Here is a 20,898-nt window from a genome sequence, read left to right on the forward strand (position 1 = left end):
ATATGGCTGTTATGGCAGGACGGTCTTGTTGCTTTTGGTTGGCACTTGTCAGTTCTATTTTTGCGAAATGTTCTGTGCTATTTGGCGGGGTACAAAGTCTGGGAAGCAACACGTTCGTCGTGTGTCGGATGTCTTACAGAAGACTGGCTCACCTTGTTGTATTTCATTTCTGCTGGATATCCAGCACATCTCCTTGATTTCATTTCAGCGAGCCAGCTTTTGTGACTGTTCTCAAATCTTGTAAGTCCTAATACTTGTATGTTCTTTGCATTAGGGTAGATTTCGCCAGAAGAGCGAGCTGTAAGACAGAAAGTTTAATAATCAGTACTGTTTCCTATGGCATGCTATCCAGCTTTTGTTGATGAGTTCTCATGATTCCAGGTTCCAAAAGATATCGTGATCGTGCACCCTTGTGTATTCAGATAGCCAAAGTGAGCAGCCACGATAAGCACTTGTCACTGCGAACTCGCAATTGTGACCCAAAAAGGTATTGTATATAAGTACCGCTAATTTTTTTCATCTATCGTATTGTAAGCAGCCTGGACCCGCTGGTAAGCATGCAGTCGTCAGAGCTCAGACATAATTACAGCTTTGACTTTTGATGTATTGCTGCCCGCTACTGATTATAGTGATTCTCGCCAGTCCAGCATAACTTCACATGCAAATCCCAATACGGCCCCGCCTCCTCTCTTCGCCGATGCCTCACCTGCCTCCGTTTCCGAAGGCCTTCTCCACAATCTTTACGCCTTCCCGCACCTTGGGGCAGTAATGCCTCCTCAGAATCTCGCCCTCCCAGATGGTGCTCGCGAACGGGTTGGCGCCCTCGACGCTCTCCGACAGCGCGTTATACGTCCCGTCGCCCTTGCGCTCCTCCGTGTTCCACAGCGCGGCGACCTTCTTGCCGTGTGTGCCGCCGACGTCTGCCAGCAGGGCCAGAATCGCCTGTGTCGACTTCTCGGGCGTGTGCAGGGCGGTCGTCATGAGCTGCTTCGCGAACGAGGCGAGACGCAGCGGCGGCACGCTGCGGACGCCCCACGGCGGAATGAGGATGGAGGTCAGGCAGCGGATCAGCAGGACGGTGGTCGTCTGGAGGTTGACCTTGTTCCGCGCCGTGGACTTGTTGGCCTGGCTTGCGGGCAGATCCGGATCCGGCAGGTGGAGCGACCTCGCGCCGAGCTCCAGGTCGGCGTGCAGGGAGAGCGGGAGCAGGTTCCGGAAGAGGTGGGTCGTGAAGAAGGACAGGTCGAGGTGCAGGTCTGCGCGAGCATTGTGCGCGTCCTGACCAGCCAGCAGGGCGAAGGCTGTTATGGTACAGAGCAGGGCTTCGCGGGTGGTGTTGCGATCGGCGGCTGCGGATGCTACTTCGTCCTCGTCTTCTTCTACTTCCTGGTCCTCATCCGCTTCGCTGTAGCGGATGAGATCCTTGAGGGCTTCGAGGAGATCACCGAAGAAGTCCTGGTTGATGAGGTGGGCGTATTTCGCAAGACCTTCGAGAACTGCGCCCATCAATCGAGGTACGCGGGCTTTTAGTGCGCGGAAGTAGGTGCCAAAGACGAGCTTGAGCGTGTCCGATTGCATGCGATCCCGTTCCTCGTGGCTCACCGTTGCGTCTGCTATGGCCATGTCCTTTTGGATAGACTTTTCTTCCTTCATCATTTTTCGCAGCCTCTTCGTGCGGAACTCTTTCTTTTGCTTGGGTTTCTTGAAATCGTCTTCCCTGTCCCGTTCAACGTGGTCCTTGGACGCTTTGCCTGAGAACTCGGATAGGAGCCGGAGATGGAGAAAAAGGTTAACAACACTTTCGTCAACGTAGTACTCTCTTGCCTTCATCATCTTCGAGAGAAGAGAGACTGATTCCATAGCTGGCCTTCCTTCTTCGTCTTCCTGGAACAAAGTCTCAAAGGCCTTTAGGCACTTGACGAAATCATCGTCCACTCTCTTGTGGCTGAGCTTGCCCACGAGGATCTTGATGAGCTCGCTGCGGAAGTTGAAGTGCGGTACGGTTGTCAGCAACGTGCAGGCACATGTGATAGCCACGCTCGCCAAACTCTGACCCTTTGCGGGTTCTTGATTCTTCCCTGACTTGGCATGTTTTGTGAGCTCCTTCACGTACGTCTGATATCCTGAAACCAGTGCCTGTTCGTATGACCGCAGGCTCCTGACGTCTTTCGAAAGCTTCTCCTCCGGCGCGTCTTCGGTGGCTTGCCTGATTCGATAACCAGGAATGACGTCCTTGTATACGGCCAGCTGGGTAGCTAGTGCAAGCTTGACAACGGCTTCCACCTTGGATTGATTGAATTTAGCGAGGGCCTTGAATGCGCCACCATTCTCTTCCGGGTTCTCATTCAGTGCAGTAGCTGTCTTTGCGAGCTCCTCCTTGGCTTCCATGATCTGCTCTCTCACAGGCTTCTGTGGCTCCTCGGGAACTGGCTCTGGGTCCTCGGCCTCGACATCCGACACGTCCTTGCCTTCTAGCCATTCCTCGTCATCAATGGATGCGACATCGTCCTCAGGACCTTGGTACTGCTGCAAGCGACCATCGGCTGTCTTTACAGGCAGGCGGTTGCTTTGCTTGTCCTTTTTCTTCCCATTTTTCCGTGCTTTATCTTCATAAGATTGCTCCAGATCCCACTGCAAGTTTGGTTAGCCCCTTGTGGTTCACTTGCAGAATCGTCTCAGGAGTGCCAGGGTGGGATGTGAGATGTCGCACTCTCTCATACTGACATTTTGGGCACTGCGCATGAAGGCTTTCGCAACTTTGGCGCTTGACTGGCCGTCGTCTTCTGACGGGGAGATTCTTCTCTTCTTGGCGGGTCTCGAAGCCATGTTTAGAGACATATCGCATGTGTTATTTCTTCTTGACTCCGTAACTGGACTGTGAATCCTGCGCCTCGCCTCTGGACCTAATTTTTTTGAACGTCCAACTTTACAGCGGGTCCGACGCGCGACGACCCCACATTCACAGCCAGCCCACTGGACTTTGGCGGGACCATTCCGCCTCCCAGCACTTATCGTTATCAAGTCTCCGCCAAAATTTCTGGAAAACTTGGAGAATCTTGAGCTCGGGACGACTTCATTTTGCGACAAAGTGCACCTGCCCAAACAGACACAACTTCAAGATGCGCCCACTCACAGAGGAAGAAACGAAGGCACTCTTCGCCAAATTGGCCAACTACACGGGTGCTTCCCTCAACAACCTCATCGCGCCGCTCGAGAACGGAGACCGCTATGTCTTTCGGTTACAAAAGGACCGTGTCTACTATGTTCTGCTCTCGATAGCGAACTTGGCGGTTTCGTGTGCGCGAGACAAGCTCTTGTCTATCGGTATTTGCTTGGGCAAATACAGCAAGACGGTAAGAACCGGCAGTCTCTGACAAGCCTTTGCAGACTTGAAACTAACACATGCTTCCTTCCAGGGCAAGTTCCGCCTGCACATCACCAGCCTGCCAGTTCTCGCCGCCCATGCGCGCTACAAGATCTGGATCCGACCGAACGGTACCATGCCCTTCCTCTACGGCGGCAACATTGTCAAGGCGCACGTCGGACGGTGGTCCGACGACTGCCCCGAGCACCAGGGAGTTGTGGTCTACGACATGAACGACACGCCCCTGGGATTCGGCGTCACGGCGCGGTCCACGGCAGAGGCGAGACGCCTGGACCCTACAGGTGTCGTGTGCTTCAGACAGGCGGACTGCGGAGAATTCTTGAGAGACGAGGATACCCTTTTCGCCAGCTAGAGAGGCATTGTTGCAGGAATTCAGGTGGCACGCGGCAGATTCAGCATTAAACTGGCGTTCAGGAGTTTATTCCGTTGGACGAGCAGAGCCGCTCAATGGGGAACGGTGCGCAATTTCGAGAACTGTTGCCAACAATCCAGCCTTGCCAGGCTCCCAGCGTGTACAGTTGCCCGCCGTGCATGCCCGTTTCCGCGACGGGAACATGGGCGACCGCCATCGAGGAGACGCGGGGAGGTGTAGTGGAAGTAGCTACGTTTGCATCGCATGTCAACGCAGTAGATCATGTTGCCCGTTGCCTCCAGAGCAAACCGACGAGATGCAGCGGATCTGGATTGCGGGCTTGGGGTAGTAACTAGAACCAAGGAACCGGTTTGGTGCCCTGAGTGAGGGTGGACCTGTTCATGTCTCTCATGGATTTGATCCTCAACCGAGTATTCAATCAATCAAATGTGCCTTCCTGGCCCAAATGCTGCATGTCCCCAAGATTCCCGTAGACGAGTTCACAGAAAACCAAACCATGTGCAGAGCTATTGCCTCCATATGCTGTAGCTCGGGTGTCACACGGCCCATGCTAAGATGACAGCCCAGATCTGGCTCAGCGAGTATCTTGTAATAACCATTTTAAATCAGTCGCCGGCTTTCATGGTTCAATCACGGCGTTGTTGCCACGGCACGCCTCCGGATTTAAAATAGGTGTTGATTAACTCACCTCTGGTTAGCGCTTCCATGGGCCCTGGACCCCCCCCATCTAAATCCGGGCACTTTTGATGGCGCATGGGAATGGGGTCCAAAGGAGCCGGGGCATACGTCAGTCTTTTGCTAATTTCGTTCTCCGGCGCCTGTCGCATCCCGAGTCCTTTCTCCATCTCCATTTCTAACTACGTGCGGATCCGTACAGTACGCATTTTCTTGGTCCAGCGTCGGCATTCTTGTTTGGAGCGGTCACAAACAACATACATCATCGATTCGCATAGCCATCTCGTTCGAATACCTATCGACAACGCCAACGACTGCGTACCCAGGTTTCGGTTGATGGAGGCTCAGAGCACTCCAAGATGGCGGCACTTGTCCTCACCACGGCCTCTGCCTCTGCCGCAGGGTCCGAAGCCTTTGCTGGCATCGCGCTTTTGATCTTATCTTTCATAACTCTCATGGTCCTGAGATACTACCTGCCTCTCCGAACGACACCGGCATATATCTTAGTCCCCATCTTCTTCGCTCTCTGGCTTCCCGCCTTCATCGTACTACTGGTTCCCATCGACCTCGCCTCGAGCGCTGCGACCGACGATGAAGCTGCTAGAGGCATTTGGTTTCCACCTCGCCTGCTCTTGGTGTCATGGCGCATCACATATTGGCTGACCTTTGTGCTGACGTGGTATGTATCATGGTGACATGAGGGCTGATTTAGGAGGAACTGCTAACATTTTCGAAAGGTTCATCCTCCCCATCCTCGCCGAGTATTCCGACGCGGGCTATCGCGAGCCCAAGGACCGACTTTTGTACTCTCTACGCTCGAATGCACAGTACCATCTAATGGTCATTGGATCCGGAGTTCTCGGACTTATCTACGTCGTCTTCTCCTACGGGCTCTCACTATTCTCTTTAAAGGGCTTGGTCATGGCACTTGCTTACTGCTGGGGTCTGATATTGGCTATCTACCTCATGGGCCATGGCTTGGTTTCGATACCAAGGACGCTTATTCGCAATGCAAGCATCCCTGGCAGATTGCGCCGTCTCCAGACTCATGCGCCGAAGCTCTACGAAAAGCTCGAAGACTCCTTGGGAAACTTGGAGGAGACAGAAGCTCAAATTTCCGAACTGAGCAAGCGGATGACGGGCAGCGCCCGCGGTTTTCGGGATTGGATTGAGGAACTTGCCGACATGTGCAATATCCCCGAAGCTCGACCGAGTAGCATCATATCCAGGATAGGCACTGAAAGCCGGAACCTACCAACTGTCATAACCGAGAAGTATCTCGCCGACCTCACCAGACAGCTCTTTCGCCAGCGTCATGCTAGGTCACGATACATCGATGAATGGAACCGTCTGCTAGATGAAGCCGCCAAGACGCAGGCAATCTTGGACTCCGCCGCTTCCAAGAAGCTAGACTTTGGCCGGGCGAGCCCACAAGCTTCCATGTTGGGAAGAACCACAATCCTCACACCATATACTCGGTATCTGCTGCACTTCCACTTCATGCCGGCACTCCGAATCCTGTCTGGTGGCTTTTTCGCCTTAGCATCGATTTGCATCATCTGGTCGGAATTGGTCAAAGCCGCCCTGCCAGAGCTCTCGGTCATCCGTCTCACGGTAGTTCACCACTGGACAGGAGAAAAAGGTCAAGTAGGATTCGCTGGTCAGGTCATTGCTGCGTTCTGGATATTATACATGTGCACAGCTGCCCTGACATCAGTGACCGAGGTAAAGGTGTGGAGAGGCCGTGCTCTTGTTCGACGCAATACTGCCCACGAATCGGCCTTCTGGTATGCCAGTCAGGTGGCTAGGTTGAGCGTACCGCTTTCGTACAACTTCATGACGTTCCTCTCCCCGACTATCTACAAAGAGACGATGTTCCATGACTTTCTTGGAAAACTTATCGTTCTTACTCCGCTTGGGAAACAGTTTGATTATCTCTTTCCCATCCTCATTTTGGTGCCAGTGTTGGCCACTCTGTTCGGACTGTATGGAAGAGTAAAGCGCGTGTTCGGCTTCGACATGGAACTCGTAAACGACGACGACGAGAATGAGCGAGGCTATGGCACAGGATCATGGCGTGAAGGCCGGGATTTGATTGAGCGCGAGCTCAACGGCGCTTCCATTTCGAGACAAGCTCCCATCTCAGGAAGGGCAGGTATCGGCGGCACCCGAGCAGCGCCAGTTCTGTCGGTACCTCCGGCAAGATCGCAAGGCGCACAAACACCATTTGCGACATCGGAGCCTTCATATCGTGATAACCCTTCATCGCGGGCAGGACCGTCATCGAGAGCAGCAAGGTCCGAAGAACCTGAGGATGATAATTTCTTTTCGAGCTTTCAACACCGTTTTAAGAATACAGTCGACAGTATTGAAACTCCTAAGTGGTTACAAGAGATCGGAGATGGCTTCAAAAAACCCAAGTGGTTTGGCGGCGATGATAATGGCAACATAAGACTATGAACACAATAATGACTATAGAGCATCGTAGGACAGATAGACACTGTACATAATTTTTAATCACATCGAACACACGATGATTTCAGACCCTGCACAGTGGGCACGGTGAATTTCGCCGTGCTTTATAATACTAAATACACAAAAATGCCCGAATCTCTGGAAAAAGGGCAACCATCTTCCAGCAGGCCAACCTACAGCCCTGGACGAAATGATCCTTGATACGCGTTTGTGCTGTCGAACAAGTGCTTACACACAATCCATTGCTCCCTTACTAGCGGCAACACTAGTGGAGAGTGTCGATCCCACCCAAACATTGAGAAGTCGTTGTAATAATAGTACCCTTTAGAGTTTGCTGGCTGTCACGAGCCTCCGATATTTTGACGCAAGTGGTCAATAGAAATTCGTTACAGCGATAACAGCCACTCGGTATTGTGGGCCCAAACCGAGAAACGTGAGATTATGTGCAGCTATGCTGTCCGGATGGGCCTTGCGGCGGCCAACGAGTATATCTCTTGGCCCGTCAGGGAGAACCAATCACTGCGCCCCTGATGTCCATGACACAGCCCAAGTGTCGGCCGCTAGGCCAGCCAAATACCTGGGTTTCCAGCGGACTGGCTCCTGGCATTGACTTGAAGTAAACGAAGGATTTAGCGTACTATCATGGAAGGTTGCGAAAGTGTTGATCGGCGGTAAATGACACGGACCTGCGGGATCCCGTAGCGAACAAAGCGAAATGAGATGATCTGAGCGAGCACAACGTGGCAGTGTGGACTTGGTCACTTCGCGGGTGAATTTTACGACTATAGATAGACCAAGGTGTACCGCATGAAATTCCACCGCTTTGCGTCTTGTCAAGTCCCTCCATTGTCTCGGCACACTGGCATAAGACACGCGCATGCACCATGGACCAACTAACGAATTTCCTTGCTGATCGGGCACCCATCTTCGCCTCTGTTGCCGTATTGCTAGGGGCCGCCTTTTTGTTTTCAACCTTTACGTTCCAAGCCAAGGGAACGGACAAGATACCTCTCGTGGGCAAGGAGTTTGGAAATGCAGAGCAGCGACGAAAGGCCTTCATCGCCAACGCGCACGGATTCTACGCAAAGGGTTATGAAATGTACAAGAATGTAACCTGGAGGTTAACCGGCACAGACGGTGCGTTCTCTACCATTTTGCAGCTTCCGTTTTACATGCCCGATCACAGTTGCTGACACATTTGATAGAGGAACGAATCGTACTCCCTCGTCATCTTCTCGACGAGGCCAGGCGATTTTCGGATGACCATATCAACATAACGAAAGCGTTTGATAAGGTTAGACACGATGTCGATTCATCTGGAGAGTTGGCTAATTATGACAGAACAACGAGAAACGATATACCGGACTTGGCGCGGCTCAAAGTCATACTGACTTTCTTATCCACCTCATCCGCAGCGATCTCACTCGTGGTCTAAGTGCGCTTATACAACCTACTATATCGGGGGTTTACTTCTTCTTCTTCTAACACATTCTATAGATCGCATCAACACCAGACTGACCGTCGAGACGGCTAGGACCGTTGTTGAAGAGCTGGGACCATGCGAGGACTGGACCTCTGAAATCGTATATCAAAAGCTTCTGCGCATCGTCGCCATCATCAGCGGTAACATATTCATTGGGCCCGAGCTATGCCGCCGCGACGAATGGACCATCAGCGCCATCACGTACACTGTTGATCTCTTCACGGCAATCGGCAAGCTCAAGCAGTGGAAGCCCTGGACTCGCCCCATCGGACAGTACTTCATTCCTGAGCTCAAGAGCGTCCGCGAGCATCGCCGCAAGGCGAGGGCCTTCCTCAAGCCTGTTATTGCTGAGAGGAGGAAGCTCATGAAGGAGGGCAAGGATCTACCTGACGACATGCTCCAGTGGATGATGAACAAGACCGCCGAGTTCGGGATCAGCGATGATGACTTGAGCCTGATCCAGCTTAATCTCAGTCTTGCAGCGATCCACACGACCACCCTCACCACGACTCTCGCGTAGGTGGCAAATCTGTTATTCCTGAGACCTCGTGTTGTATCCTCGCGACTAACGTCTGTGTGCAGTCTCTACGATCTTGTCGTCCGACCAGATCTCTTACAAGAACTCCGCAACGAAGTCAAGACCGTCCTCGCAGCCAATGACGGCGTTCTGTCCACCCACGCGCTGTTCGACATGAAACTACTCGACAGCGTGATGAAGGAGTCGCAGCGAACAAACCCTGGCAACCTGGTCCGCTTCGTTCGCTACGTCGACAAGCCCGTGACTCTCAGCGACGGCACGCACCTGCCCGTCGGCGCGATGATCGAGGCTCCGCACGCCAACATTGTTCAGGACCCCCAGCTGTATTCCAACCCGGAGGTAAGTTTGATCGAAAACGCTCCAAGCCCAGGGATCTCTTTTCGTGTTTGTTAGGTGTGGGTTACTGAAGCAAAACCAACAGACGTTTGACGCCCACCGTTTCATGGATCTCCGCAACGGCACGGTCGAGGACCCGATGGAGTATAGGAGCAAGGAACAATACCAGTTCGTGACCGTGACGAAAGACTTCATGGCGTTCGGATACGGACGTCATGCCTGGTGCGTTTTCCCTCTCACTCTCGTGGCTAGCTTTTCGCAGTTTTCGTTCTGGTGAGCTCGATGCTGACAAAACTAACCAGCCCCGGTCGGTTCTTCGCTGCCAACGAGATCAAGCTTATCCTGGCCCGCATCCTCCTAGACTACGATATCAAGATGCCGGACGGCATTACAGAAAGGTACCCAAACCTGAACATGGGCCTCGATGCGCTGCCGGATCCGACAAAGGCGATCCTGTTCAAGAAGTTCAAGACGAGTGCCTAGATGTAATTATAATTTGTGTGGTGTGTAGTGAATCGGTCGATGTCAATTGAAAGAGATGACCCTTTCGCTTCGCAAATAGCTCCTTCTACTCAATTAGATTTTCTTTTTAATATCATCCATTGATTCCAGTAGCCATACAAAGACATAGCTAGATCAGTCTAGTATGATTACGAAGCAGAAATAGCATATGTCGAGCAGTTTGTTTCATCCATCGACAAGCTCCGGAAGAGAGTCTGAAAATGTTGTGTTTTCTTTTCCACTCCTATTCCTCAATTTTGAACATAATGGCCTTTTGGGCTTTGGTCAGCTTCTAGTCGCTGGTCGAAGGTGTCGATTTGCTCTGCTCTCCATCCAGCTCCCGGTAGAAGCGCCGGGTCTAGCGAGAAGCAGTGATAGGATGACGTTCTCCGGCCAGCAACCTAAGGTCTTCGATCTCGGCGAAAAGTTGATCTCATATACGTACGGTTCCTACGGTTTGACGCGGGGACCTGAGCCCTCTGGGTTTCACCAGCCCATAGTGAGTAGATTAGAGAAATACAAACCAGAATCACGAGCTGCATTGAAGAGGAGCATTACTGCTAGTTAGCCGGTCATCGTGGGTGGACCAGAGGTTACTCGATCCCTCTATAGTCTCAGCGCTAGATGTCTACTATAAATACATCACCTTTTCTATTCGGAAGGCAGATGTTGGTTTCTGTCACACAGCCTTGGATAACATGACTGAAAGCGATACGTCGTATATGCATTAGATTCGACACTACAGCTACAAATCTAACCTAATACACTATAAAACGAGCTTGCATGTCCTAGCTCTCAGTTAGTGTTAAAACACTGGCGCGAAGCAAACTGCTTTGCTCAAAGCTGATGGTAATCTAAGTTGCTGTGGTATTTCAGCTTGATATGACCATAGTTAGTAGTGCTTTCAACAGTAAGTCCTTGCAGTAGCTAGATTTGGCCAACTGACTCCTGCGCAACCTTAATAACAAGTGCGGGGCAAGATGTCATCCGGCCATCATATCTAGTATACAGAGGCGACATGATTTGGAGCTGCCCAAGCCATTCACAAACTATAGAACATAGTCATTAAATGTTCTCTAAGTTGCCAAGATTCTCGAGCTTATAAGGTCGGGCTTACATGAATACACAGCCATGTCGGCGTGGAACCCATTGCGGCCTGATGGCTCTTTCGGCGGCTCATACCCGGCAGTCCCTCCGCTGCACCTCCGCATAGTCTCCTTCAACATCCGCTATGCGACCACATCGCCCTTCACAAACGAGCGTCCGTGGGCCGAGCGTCGGCCGCTCGTCACGAACCAGCTCTTGCACGAGCTGCGTTTCACGTATGGTTCTTCTCACGTACCGGCCAGCGGCTCGACGGCTGGTTCGTCGAGCCACAACGCGGCGTTCGTGTGTCTCCAGGAAGTCCTGCACAGCCAGTTGGTGGACGTGCTCGCGGGACTGAACCAGCTTCCCTCTGGCGACGGCGGTGAGAAGCGACAGGAGCCGTCGCGGGGGCCCGAGTGGGCTCACATCGGCGTCGGGCGCGACGACGGCGAGGAGAAGGGCGAGTACAGCCCCATCATCTACCAAGTGAAGACATTCGTGCTGCTCCACTCGGAGACCGTGTGGTTGAGTCCGACCCCGGACGAGCCGGGCAAAGGCTGGGACGCCGGCAGCATCCGGATCCTGACGGTCGGCGTGTTCGAGCACAAACAAACGGGACGGCGGCTCGTTGCGGCGAATACCCACCTTGACAACAAGGGCTCGAAGAGCCGCCTCGAGAGCGTCAAGATAATCCTTAGCACCCTGCGGAGAATCCATCAAGCATGGTCCCGACCACAACAGAAACTAGCCGTCTTTTTGACGGGCGATTTCAACTCTTTCCCGGATCAGGAGGCGTACGTTGCAATGAGAGATGACGGGTGGATGAAAGATTTGCAACAAGACGTCGACTCGAAGGCTCGGTACGGCGAGACGAATACTTTTACCGGTTTTGAGCCTGACAAGCGCAAAGATGGGCTGGGTCGGATAGACTACATCTGGCACGGTCCGACTCAATATTTTGTTTCGAGCCCTTGGACTCCACTCGGATATGCTGTATTACCAAACGTCTTTGATGATAAAGTCTACCTGAGTGACCACAGGGCCGTAGTGGGCGATCTCCGACTGGAAAGTGCTTGAGAGCTTCTTTGAATGATGGATAAATTCTGCGTCGTCGTAAACTAGGCGTTCAGCACATGTACATCCGGCACGGCTCTGGTGTTAATGGGGAAGAAATTGATAAAAGTTTTGAACGTCCGTGGAGGCCCTTGATTCCATATCCTTGAAATATACAGCCATACAGCCATACAGACTCCATCGACGCCCGTATCTAAGATCAAGCGTCTTCCCTGTTTCTTGGACCCCATATGGAGCATTACTTTAACATCTGCAAGAGATGCTCTGGATTTAAACGGAACCATCACAAGATGCTGGGTCTTTCATGGTTATCTGATGCCCTGCCGCGATGGCAAAGCTACAGACTACATACTAGCTAGACGTGTACTGAAAAATGCGGAGACAAAAACTTCAATAATTGACGATTCTCCGTCTCAGTGTATGTTGAAGACAGTATTTCGGAATCCGGGGAGCATGGCGTCTTAACTCTCGACGTACAAAGAAGCCAGCTTGTGGGGAAAGATCCACAGGTGACTATAAGATAGTGAAACGGTCTCGGGACAGAAAAGCATTGTGATGACAAAATCACAGGATCAACCGGCCATGAGACGGCATTATACTGTTTCTTTTGCTTAACCTGAGATTGAAATTGTGCTAGAATCTAGTGTATAAGCGCATGAACAAATCCCGAGCTGGATTTCCCAATGGAGATATCTTACCAGAGTCCTGAAACAAAGCAAAGCTTGGTTGATGACATACAATGCAGTGCAGCTTGGCTTAGTCACAGTAGCAACTGGCCAAAACGAATAGTGCGGATCGAGATTCGAAAGTGAGGATCCTGTATCAAGGATGTCGGTGGGTGGGTTTGAGGGTCGTGGCGATGGTTGCTGGGCAACGGTCATTTAGCGCCCCCCAAAACACAACTTTGCCCTCAGCATGAACTTGCTCCAACCGGTGAACACAAATCAAACCATAGTTGCAGCATTCGCTTTCAGATTCATTCTCAGCTGCCAACTCCGCCATTCCCTTCGAAACGCAATCAGCTACAATTTGCCATTTCCCATCACACGTGGCGAACATACAGACTCAATGGCAGCGAGGGCGTTAGAGTCGCGCTTCGAGCGCATGTCGGTCAACGATGAGAATGACCCTGGTAATGCCGGCAAGATCTACCAAAAGTCCAAGGTATGTCATGCACAAGCCAGTGCCGGTCGAAGACATGAGCGATCGACTGACCGAAATGCAACAGACCACAGTAACAGCGAAGGAGCTCACGCATAGCTCAAGCCGGCCACAACTCTACAAAGTAGCACTCCAAACCCAGAATACCAACACCGTCACATCCGTTGCCCTCCCTTCGCAGCAAGCACAATGGAAAGGCTCGCAACCGCCATCACCGCAACGAAAAGCCCTCCCCTCGGCATCGCGGACGTCGGCCGAATCCGTCGAAGAGCGAAAGTCGGTAGTGCTCGTTGAGCAGCCCTCTATCAAGCTGTTCCACCTCGGCATGTTCGAGATCGGGAGACCGTTGGGCAAGGGCAAATTCGGGCGTGTGTATCTGGCACGGGAGCGAAGCAACGGTTTCATCTGTGCCCTGAAGGTCCTGCACAAGAACGAGCTGCAACAAGGCCGAGTAGAGAAACAGGTCCGCCGCGAGATCGAAATTCAAAGCAACCTGCGCCACCCCAACATCCTGCAGCTGCACGGCCACTTTCACGACAGCAAGCGTGTGTTCTTGATCCTCGAGTTTGCTTGCAAGGGTGAATTATACAAGCACTTGCGTAAGGAGAGCCGCTTCCCCGAGTGGAAAGCTGCACAGTACGTTGCTCAAATGGCGAGCGCCCTGAGGTATCTGCACCGCAAGCACGTCATTCACCGGGACATCAAGCCTGAGAATATTCTGGTTGGGATCCACGGGGAGCTCAAGATTTCGGATTTCGGTTGGAGTGTGCATGCGCCCAACAACCGCCGGAAGACCATGTGCGGTACTCTCGACTACCTTCCTCCGGAGATGATCAAGCCTGGCAGCCAGGACAACTACTACAACGAGAAGGTTGACTTGTGGTCGCTCGGCGTTTTGACGTACGAGTTCCTCGTAGGCGAGGCGCCGTTCGAGGACACACCTGTCATGACTCAGAGGAGAATTGCGAGGGCCGATATGTCGATCCCGTCGTTTGTCAGTCCCGAGGCAAAAGACCTCATCAAAAGGGTGAGATATGCACATCTTCCTTAGCCAACTTGGAGCGAACACTAACATTCTGCCAGTTGCTTGTCCTTGACCCGGACAAGAGAATACCCCTAGAGCAAGTCGAGCAACACCCCTGGATTATCAAGCATTGCTTGAAGGGCGAGCGCGCTGCGAACCGAGAGAAGGCAAATTAATGACCATGACGAAGTAATGATTTGGAATTATACTCGCGTAACTGTAGTTTTAAAGGGAGAGGCGTTTAAGGAAAGGCAGGCATATATTTGCGGGAGTTTTGCATCAAGGGGAGCTAGTATTCCCTTTCGTATCTAACCAACCAAGTTCATTGAGAGTATATTTGTTCATGCTGTCCCCGACTCCGAACGCCAATTGTGCTTCATTATTTTATACAAGCCTCTTGCCAGAGGTTGCTCGCCGCCGTCTCTCCTTTCCTTGCTTACATCTTATCTGTATATCTCATCGAATGGTCGAGTATCGGAATAGCACGAGTCCCAAACCTGGTTCACCACCTTGACTGCTTGCACATCATCTTTGCAAGTGGGTCTTGCCATGACAGATTTAACTGCACGCCTCCTTACACATTCTTGAAACTGCTGCGTCAGAGTCCAGTTCCCGTTGGTGAGAGTCTCTTTCGTCCACCTGCACTCGCCACTCAACATGGAAGCACGAATCTGTATTGCGTCAGTCAGTCTTCCTGGCCCCAGCAGATTGCTCTGGCCAGCACATACCTCAGTACAAGCAGCATGCTTCAGGTCCTTGCCGTTCCAATCCACCTTCCACCTCAGGTGATCCCACGCGTGCACCATCTCGTGACTGAGTGTGTCCTCCAGGTGCTTGCGACTCCTGACCTCGTTGGCGCACAGCAGGATGCCATGGCCCGGCGAGAAGCCGCCGCCCTGTCGATGCACCTCGCCGTCCTCGGTCAGCCGCGCCGGACACCGCTTGCACACGACGTTGCTGGGATCCAGGTTGCCGTTGAGGGCCTCGATCTTATCCTTCATGAAGCGCACCGTCGGCGAGTGCGCGAAGGCCCAGTCCCGGTACTGCTCGCACCGCTTGCAGTCGCGTTCCTCGTGCGCCAAGTACCGCGACTCGCGGTAGTGGAACATGCCCTCCTGCGACATGCCCCCTGTCAGGATCTTGAAGTAGTTCATCCACCATTTCGTCTGCGGGTCGAAGCCGGTGCGCGCTGGGTCGTTCTTGACGATTGGGGGGAGGTCGGCCGGGGATGGCGATGGCGATGTCGACGCCGAGCTGGCAACGGTCGATGCGGGCGACACATTCGCCGCGGAGTCTGAGGTTTGCGAAGCCATGATTATTTTTGTTGTAGTTGTAGGCCTAGCGAGTGGGAACGCGCTGTAAGATGCCCGCTAAAGAGCTCTAGGAAGCCTTGAAGATTCACTAGACGTCCAGGCTAGACCGCCCGGCAATTCGGAGGTGTTAGCGCTCAAGTGACCGCCCTCCCGTGCCGGTCCGCCGCCCGCAACAATTCTGTCATACAAACTCCTGCGCTCCGACCAAGGGTGCTCTGATTGGGCACGAAACTTTCTCGCACTGATCCTTGGAACTCCTCGGTTGAGGCATTGTGGGGAAATCAATTACCGCTTAGGAGACGACGTTGACTTGTGTTTTGTTGGCTGACACGACTCTCTTGCATATGTACGCCCTGTCAAGATGACTAGCTCCGGTGACGCAGGCCCTGGTACGGCTTCCCTATTCCATGAGGATATATCTCCTGATTTTAAATATCGCAACCAGGTTCATCACCTGTTCTGTTTTCCTCAATGAACTCATGTGATGTCGAATTTTGTCTTGTGTGAGGACTGACTCATACCAATTGCTCAGATATGAGGGTGTCGAAACGGCTCACCGTCGTTATAAAGCTTGGTAAGTTGTGACATCCTCGAAAAGCATGACATTTATTAATATTAACTTCAGGAACCAGCTCTATTGTCGATGAGAAGACCCACGAGCCACTACTACCCATCCTCAGTCTCATCGTAGCTACCGCAGTCAAGTTACGAAAAGATGGCCACCGCGTTATCATCGTGTCTTCGGGCGCTATCGGGGTTGGACTCCAGCGGATGGATGTGGAAAAGAAGCCTAAACATCTTGCCCAACTACAGGCATTAGCAGCCATCGGTCAATGTCGGTTGATCAGCCTGTGGGATCAGCTGTTCGGCCACTACCGCCAACCAGTGGCCCAAATATTGCTCACGAGAAATGACATTGCAGATGTGGGTTTATTCTCCGCCATGCGCACTCTTCGACATAACGTCTAACCTGATCCAGCGGCAAAGATATCTTAATGCTCAAACGACGGTCAATGAGCTTCTCGATATGGGCGTTGTCCCTATAGTCAATGAGAACGACACGCTTGCCGTGGCTGAAATCAAATTTGGCGACAACGACACCCTTTCCGCCATTACAGCCGCAATGGCCCATGCTGATTTTCTGTTCTTGATGACAGACGTGGATTGTCTATACGATAAGAACCCGCGAACTTATCCGGACGCTCAGCCAATTCAGGTTATCGAAGATATCGACTCCATACATGCAGATGGTGAGTTCCCTATCCCATACGGTACGAGTAAGCCTGTTATTGACATTCTGTTGCCAGTCTCAAGCGCTGGCTCGGCATTGGGTACCGGCGGGATGGGCACCAAGATAGTTGCCGCTAAGCTCGCAACATCTGCCGGTGTGACCACCGTCATTACGCGCTCTTCCAAGCCCGACAACATTCACAAGATAGTGCGATACGTGCAGGCTTCAAAGGCCGGAGCCTCTACTCCAGACCACCACCATGGCGAAGACCCACTATCACAGTCCACCGCCTCGCTGGCCCTCGACGTCGAGGAACCCCCGCTGCACACGCGGTTTTTGCCCCTGGCCCATCCGATCAGGGATCGTTATTTCTGGCTGACTCACGGTCTGGCCCCACGCGGTACCATATACATAGACGCAGGCGCGCGGCGCGCTCTCGCAGACAAGGCGGGACTCCTGCCCATCGGCGTCGTGGACGTGGAGGGCCAGTTCAGCCAGCACGAAGCCGTGCGTCTCGTCGTGGTCGAGCGGCTTGCCAAACCGGGCCCCGACGGGAAGACGTGGGGAGGCGAGCCGCTGGAGATCGGCAGGGCGCTGGTGAACTATGCGATGCCCGAGATCGCACGGATCAAGGGGGTCAGGAGCAGCAAGATCGAGAGCCTTCTCGGCTATGCCGATAGTCAGTATGTGGCGCACAGGGATTACATCAGCCTTTTCCGCACTGAGAGCCGGCCGGTCACTCCGACGCCTGACTTTGCGAGTTTGTCAGCCTACGAGCAGGGTCCTACGTTATGAGATAAAGAACGCTGTGATTAATGAAGTATGCAGTTTATGGTAGAAAGGAGGGAAGGGTCGGAGTATTGGCAAACAAGAAGCACAAGATTGACGATTTGGCGCCAACCAAGTATTCTAGATGTGTGAAAAATTTACAGCACACATACTCTCAGTGAAGGTCATGATCATCGTGTGAGAATCACCAGCGACGGCTGTGACCTGGAGGTATCCGTTCGAGCAGCATGCTCTGCTATATATCGTTCCACAGTTAAAGGGAACCTTAGCACAGGAAGTACTGTTCCCAGCTAACCCCGGAGAAATTTCATTCACGAGTACTTGAGATGGATATAATTAGACAATCAGTCAACGGCAGGTTGTTCATGTTTGGTGAATAATGAGGAAGTATAAGCTCTCCACACAGCCAGACGCCGGTGAATATGCGCCGAAAGTTTGAGAGGAATCGTTGAAATGTTCACGAATGTTCGTTCATATTGGATTACGTCCAAATCAAATAAAAAAGGAGTGATGCATTGTCTTGGAAACTCATGACCTCCCGCTACGACCTGCAGGGTCTAGGTATACTTCTTTCTACCAGGATACGTGAGGGTATCTGACGAACGACCCGGCGACATCGTCTCCACACACCCAAACTCTTCTTTGGAGGAAAAAAAAAACCACAACTCGTTCCCGACCCGGCTTCCACCAGTATACGGATCCGTATCTTAACAATATCTTCGATATGCTTGGCCGATCAATGTTCATTATGTACTCAGTTCATTGTAAGCTCAATTTTATCAACAGCAACCCCGGTGAGATGGCCGAGTTGGTTATGGCGCCAGGTTAAGGTCAACCTTAACACCTACTTCCTGGTACGGAAACGTGCGTGGGTTCAAGTCCCACTCTCATCATCGCTTCCCTCAGAAATACTCTGAGAACCTCCTTTTTTATCATTTCCATGCCTGCCCAGCTGATTGCTTTTCTTTTGCTATGCCAAAAATCTCAATTCATCGTTGTCCTTCATTCTTTAAGCTCTGCATATCCTGGTTTGTGTCTAACTCCCGGCGTCGGGAGTTGCCGATGGTCAAGCTGGTCTCTGATTGGTCCTCGTCCGCATTAGGGCTATAAAAATTTTATACTCCGCACCCTCCAAAAAGTTGAGATTATGAACAACGCTGCAAAACTAGACAAGTAATTCAAAGCTTAGGTCTCCGACACGGGGAATCGAACCCCGGGCATGACGGTTCAGTATTGAGAGCGTCATATGTTAGCCACTACACCATATCGGATGTGCTACTTGTGCTTGTTGGAAAAATTTCACACGTAATGGCTTTTCAGTAGGTAGTCCCTTTACAGCTCCACTTTCCAAAACTCTGCCAGCCCATGAGAATTAGGCATTGACTCGTGTAGATCGATGGGTGGGCTGGGATTCGGCTTGACTGGACTTCCGAGGGTTGATGTCTGCTCTTCGTTGGCCTAATGAATGGTATTGTTGCTCTTCAAACATGTGATACTTTAGTCGAACCTACAACCACTGAAGAATTCCCTCCACTTACAGATATTGTAGAGGAACGAAAATGAGGTTTTGTGGCGCTGATTCACCTGTCAATGAGAGAGACTTCCAATATTCGATGCTTCTCATACGAATTTGAATTGTAACCGCATCGTGCAGCCTCGGTGAACAGCAGACAAATGCAGGTGGTCGATCTCGAGCTGTCATTCGTTTGCACTGCTAGCTTAGCTAGACATGTTGAAATACATATCACATGTATAAAAGCATGTTGCGAATCGATCGATCATTTGGATATCTTTTTTCCTTTGTTCTTCAACTTTTGTGTTTCTTACATGCGTGCGTACTGTCGCTAACCTTCTCTAGCGCCTCCTCAAGCAAAGATAAACTAGTAGTTGTCATCGCCAAAGGCTCCCTTCTCCTCACGCTTGGCACGGCCCTTCTCCTCGAGGCCCCGGTTGTTGAGAGTATCACCAGCCTTCTCCAACAACTTACCGAAGGTGGAGTCACTCTTCTTGCTCTTGTGGTCGTTCTCATCCTGGCGGCCGGATGAACCCTGCATGATCGAAATTAGTAACTGAGGGGTGCCAAGTACAGCAACGGAGAAAAGTGGAAGATGTGCAGGCAAGCATACGTAGCTGTCATTTCCAGAGCCCGAAGTGCCTCGGCCAGATGAGCCATATGAATCGTCGTTGCGGGTGCCAGATGAACCATAGGTGTCCCGGCCGGATGAGCCGTAAGAGTCATCACCACCAAGACCGCCACTGGTGCCGCTGATACCGCCGGTAGTACCCCTGGTTCCGTACGAGTCGATATCACCTTGGCGATCGCCAGCAGCGAGGTCGTCAACACGACTTGAGCCATATCCGGAAGTACCGCTGGTTCCGTAGCTCTTGTCGTTATCACGACCAGATGATCCAAGGCCGCTGCCGGTACCAGACGAACCGTAGTTGTCACCAGTACGGCCAGAACTGCCGTAGCTGTCATCATTGTCACGGCCCGATCCGATGCCTCCTCCAGTGCGACCGGAGCTGCCATAGCTATCGTCATTATCGCGGCGGGACGAGCCGAACTCGTTGCCAGATGATCCTAGGCCGCCGCCAGTACCAGAGGAACCATAGTTGTCACCAGTGCGGCCGGAGCTACCATAGCTGTCGTCGTTGTCGCGGCCCGATCCGATACCGCCTCCAGTGCGACCGGAACTGCCATAACTGTCATCATTGTCCCGGCGAGACGAGCCGTAGTTGTCATTTCCGGCTTGGCGAGAGCCCTTGAGGCACGGTCAGCAAATGAACAGGCTCAAGTATGTTGGCAATCATCATACATAGCTATCATTGTTGTCACCTCCGTAGGACTATTCAGAAGTTAGCATTGTGCCAATCAGGTGTAAGTTGGGCTATGACAGGCTTACGTCGTCGTTATTACCGTAGCCAGACATTTTGGGTTTGGTTTTAGAGTGCTTCAAGGTAACAAATATGTATTATGTTGTAATTGTGGATTGTGTTGATGATGGGGCAGGCTCTGAGGTGTGAGCAGCGCGTTAGATCTTTATACAGCGCGGCTCATGTGTTCCTGAAAGCTTGTTTAGGTGTCTCTCTCTAGGTTGCCTCTTCAGGTGAGGGAAGCTCATGGTTGAGCTCAGCCGAAAGCTGGATTCCATTCCATAGTGTGCGGCAACAGCGACGTCACTAGGACGCGTCGGCCGCCCATTGCTACTCCGGATGCTAGTCTCACCAGCGGAATGAATGATAGGCTGGGATCGGGCACCAAAAGACAAGTTATGGAGTGTTTTGAATTTAGATCATCGGCGTATTAGACATAGGATCGACGTACTTATTGTCGTTTGGTGGAGGTAGCCAATGCTGCGGTCTACCTGAACAGCAAGTATTGTGCCTAATTTCAGCTGCAAAGTGCCTCTTCGGGCGAAGCTCGTCATTCCTGCAGATGGTGAGTACTAGGTTT

General features: G+C 52.0%; 9 protein-coding genes and 2 non-coding genes across 11 annotated transcripts; 7 read left to right on the plus strand and 4 right to left on the minus strand.

Annotated features, from left to right (window-relative positions):
* Window positions 1–451: 451 nt before the first annotated feature.
* Window positions 452–2,917, minus strand: BKA67DRAFT_565265 (nucleolar complex-associated protein-domain-containing protein). The gene is made up of 2 exons (XM_046102805.1): window positions 2,725–2,917; window positions 452–2,631 (listed from the first exon to the last, which is right to left on the minus strand). The coding sequence occupies exons 1-2, from the start codon at window positions 2,836–2,838 to the stop codon at window positions 703–705; spliced, it is 2,043 nt and encodes a 680-aa protein (XP_045958754.1). The 5' UTR covers window positions 2,839–2,917; the 3' UTR covers window positions 452–702.
* A 202-nt stretch (window positions 2,918–3,119) lies between these two features.
* BKA67DRAFT_658782 (60S ribosome subunit biogenesis protein NIP7) lies at window positions 3,120–3,737 on the plus strand (the record flags this gene model as incomplete). The annotated part of the gene is made up of 2 exons (XM_046107340.1): window positions 3,120–3,353; window positions 3,417–3,737. 2 exons carry the CDS (start codon window positions 3,120–3,122, stop codon window positions 3,735–3,737), a joined length of 555 nt encoding a protein of 184 aa, XP_045958755.1.
* Window positions 3,738–4,792: 1,055 nt separating this feature from the next.
* On the plus strand, window positions 4,793–6,893 carry BKA67DRAFT_592585 (LMBR1-like membrane protein-domain-containing protein; the record flags this gene model as incomplete). The annotated part of the gene is made up of 2 exons (XM_046104853.1): window positions 4,793–5,112; window positions 5,171–6,893. 2 exons carry the CDS (start codon window positions 4,793–4,795, stop codon window positions 6,891–6,893), a joined length of 2,043 nt encoding a protein of 680 aa, XP_045958756.1.
* A 762-nt stretch (window positions 6,894–7,655) lies between these two features.
* BKA67DRAFT_280541 (ent-kaurene oxidase) lies at window positions 7,656–9,967 on the plus strand. The gene is made up of 7 exons (XM_046095942.1): window positions 7,656–8,045; window positions 8,114–8,202; window positions 8,250–8,343; window positions 8,406–8,907; window positions 8,974–9,268; window positions 9,351–9,487; window positions 9,568–9,967. The coding sequence occupies exons 1-7, from the start codon at window positions 7,793–7,795 to the stop codon at window positions 9,746–9,748; spliced, it is 1,551 nt and encodes a 516-aa protein (XP_045958757.1). The 5' UTR covers window positions 7,656–7,792; the 3' UTR covers window positions 9,749–9,967.
* Window positions 9,968–10,897: 930 nt separating this feature from the next.
* Window positions 10,898–11,929, plus strand: BKA67DRAFT_516783 (Endonuclease/exonuclease/phosphatase; the record flags this gene model as incomplete). The annotated part of the gene is made up of 1 exon (XM_046097848.1): window positions 10,898–11,929. The coding sequence occupies one exon, from the start codon at window positions 10,898–10,900 to the stop codon at window positions 11,927–11,929; it is 1,032 nt and encodes a 343-aa protein (XP_045958758.1).
* Window positions 11,930–12,994: 1,065 nt separating this feature from the next.
* Window positions 12,995–14,287, plus strand: BKA67DRAFT_517682 (kinase-like domain-containing protein; the record flags this gene model as incomplete). The annotated part of the gene is made up of 3 exons (XM_046097928.1): window positions 12,995–13,090; window positions 13,155–14,114; window positions 14,171–14,287. 3 exons carry the CDS (start codon window positions 12,995–12,997, stop codon window positions 14,285–14,287), a joined length of 1,173 nt encoding a protein of 390 aa, XP_045958759.1.
* A 68-nt stretch (window positions 14,288–14,355) lies between these two features.
* BKA67DRAFT_565273 (peptidase M76 family-domain-containing protein) lies at window positions 14,356–15,551 on the minus strand. The gene is made up of 2 exons (XM_046102806.1): window positions 14,840–15,551; window positions 14,356–14,782 (listed from the first exon to the last, which is right to left on the minus strand). Exons 1-2 carry the CDS (start codon window positions 15,422–15,424, stop codon window positions 14,555–14,557), a joined length of 813 nt encoding a protein of 270 aa, XP_045958760.1. The 5' UTR covers window positions 15,425–15,551; the 3' UTR covers window positions 14,356–14,554.
* On the plus strand, window positions 15,552–17,919 carry BKA67DRAFT_565278 (glutamate 5-kinase). The gene is made up of 4 exons (XM_046102807.1): window positions 15,552–15,998; window positions 16,050–16,348; window positions 16,404–16,674; window positions 16,732–17,919. The coding sequence occupies exons 1-4, from the start codon at window positions 15,959–15,961 to the stop codon at window positions 17,448–17,450; spliced, it is 1,329 nt and encodes a 442-aa protein (XP_045958761.1). The 5' UTR covers window positions 15,552–15,958; the 3' UTR covers window positions 17,451–17,919.
* Window positions 17,920–18,237: 318 nt separating this feature from the next.
* Window positions 18,238–18,337, plus strand: BKA67DRAFT_t92. Its single transcript has one exon. It is a non-coding gene; the product is annotated as a tRNA-Leu (tRNA).
* Window positions 18,338–18,635: 298 nt separating this feature from the next.
* Window positions 18,636–18,715, minus strand: BKA67DRAFT_t96. The gene has a single exon. It is a non-coding gene; the product is annotated as a tRNA-Glu (tRNA).
* A 609-nt stretch (window positions 18,716–19,324) lies between these two features.
* BKA67DRAFT_658789 (uncharacterized protein) lies at window positions 19,325–20,374 on the minus strand (the record flags this gene model as incomplete). Its single annotated transcript, XM_046107341.1, has 4 exons — window positions 19,325–19,492; window positions 19,571–20,206; window positions 20,261–20,290; window positions 20,348–20,374. The coding sequence occupies 4 exons, from the start codon at window positions 20,372–20,374 to the stop codon at window positions 19,325–19,327; spliced, it is 861 nt and encodes a 286-aa protein (XP_045958762.1).
* Between the last annotated feature and the right edge of the window lie 524 nt (window positions 20,375–20,898).

This window comes from Truncatella angustata (assembly GCF_020726525.1).
Source record: "Truncatella angustata strain MPI-SDFR-AT-0073 chromosome Unknown BKA67scaffold_4, whole genome shotgun sequence".
In the NCBI taxonomy this organism is placed as follows: domain Eukaryota; kingdom Fungi; phylum Ascomycota; class Sordariomycetes; order Amphisphaeriales; family Sporocadaceae; genus Truncatella; species Truncatella angustata.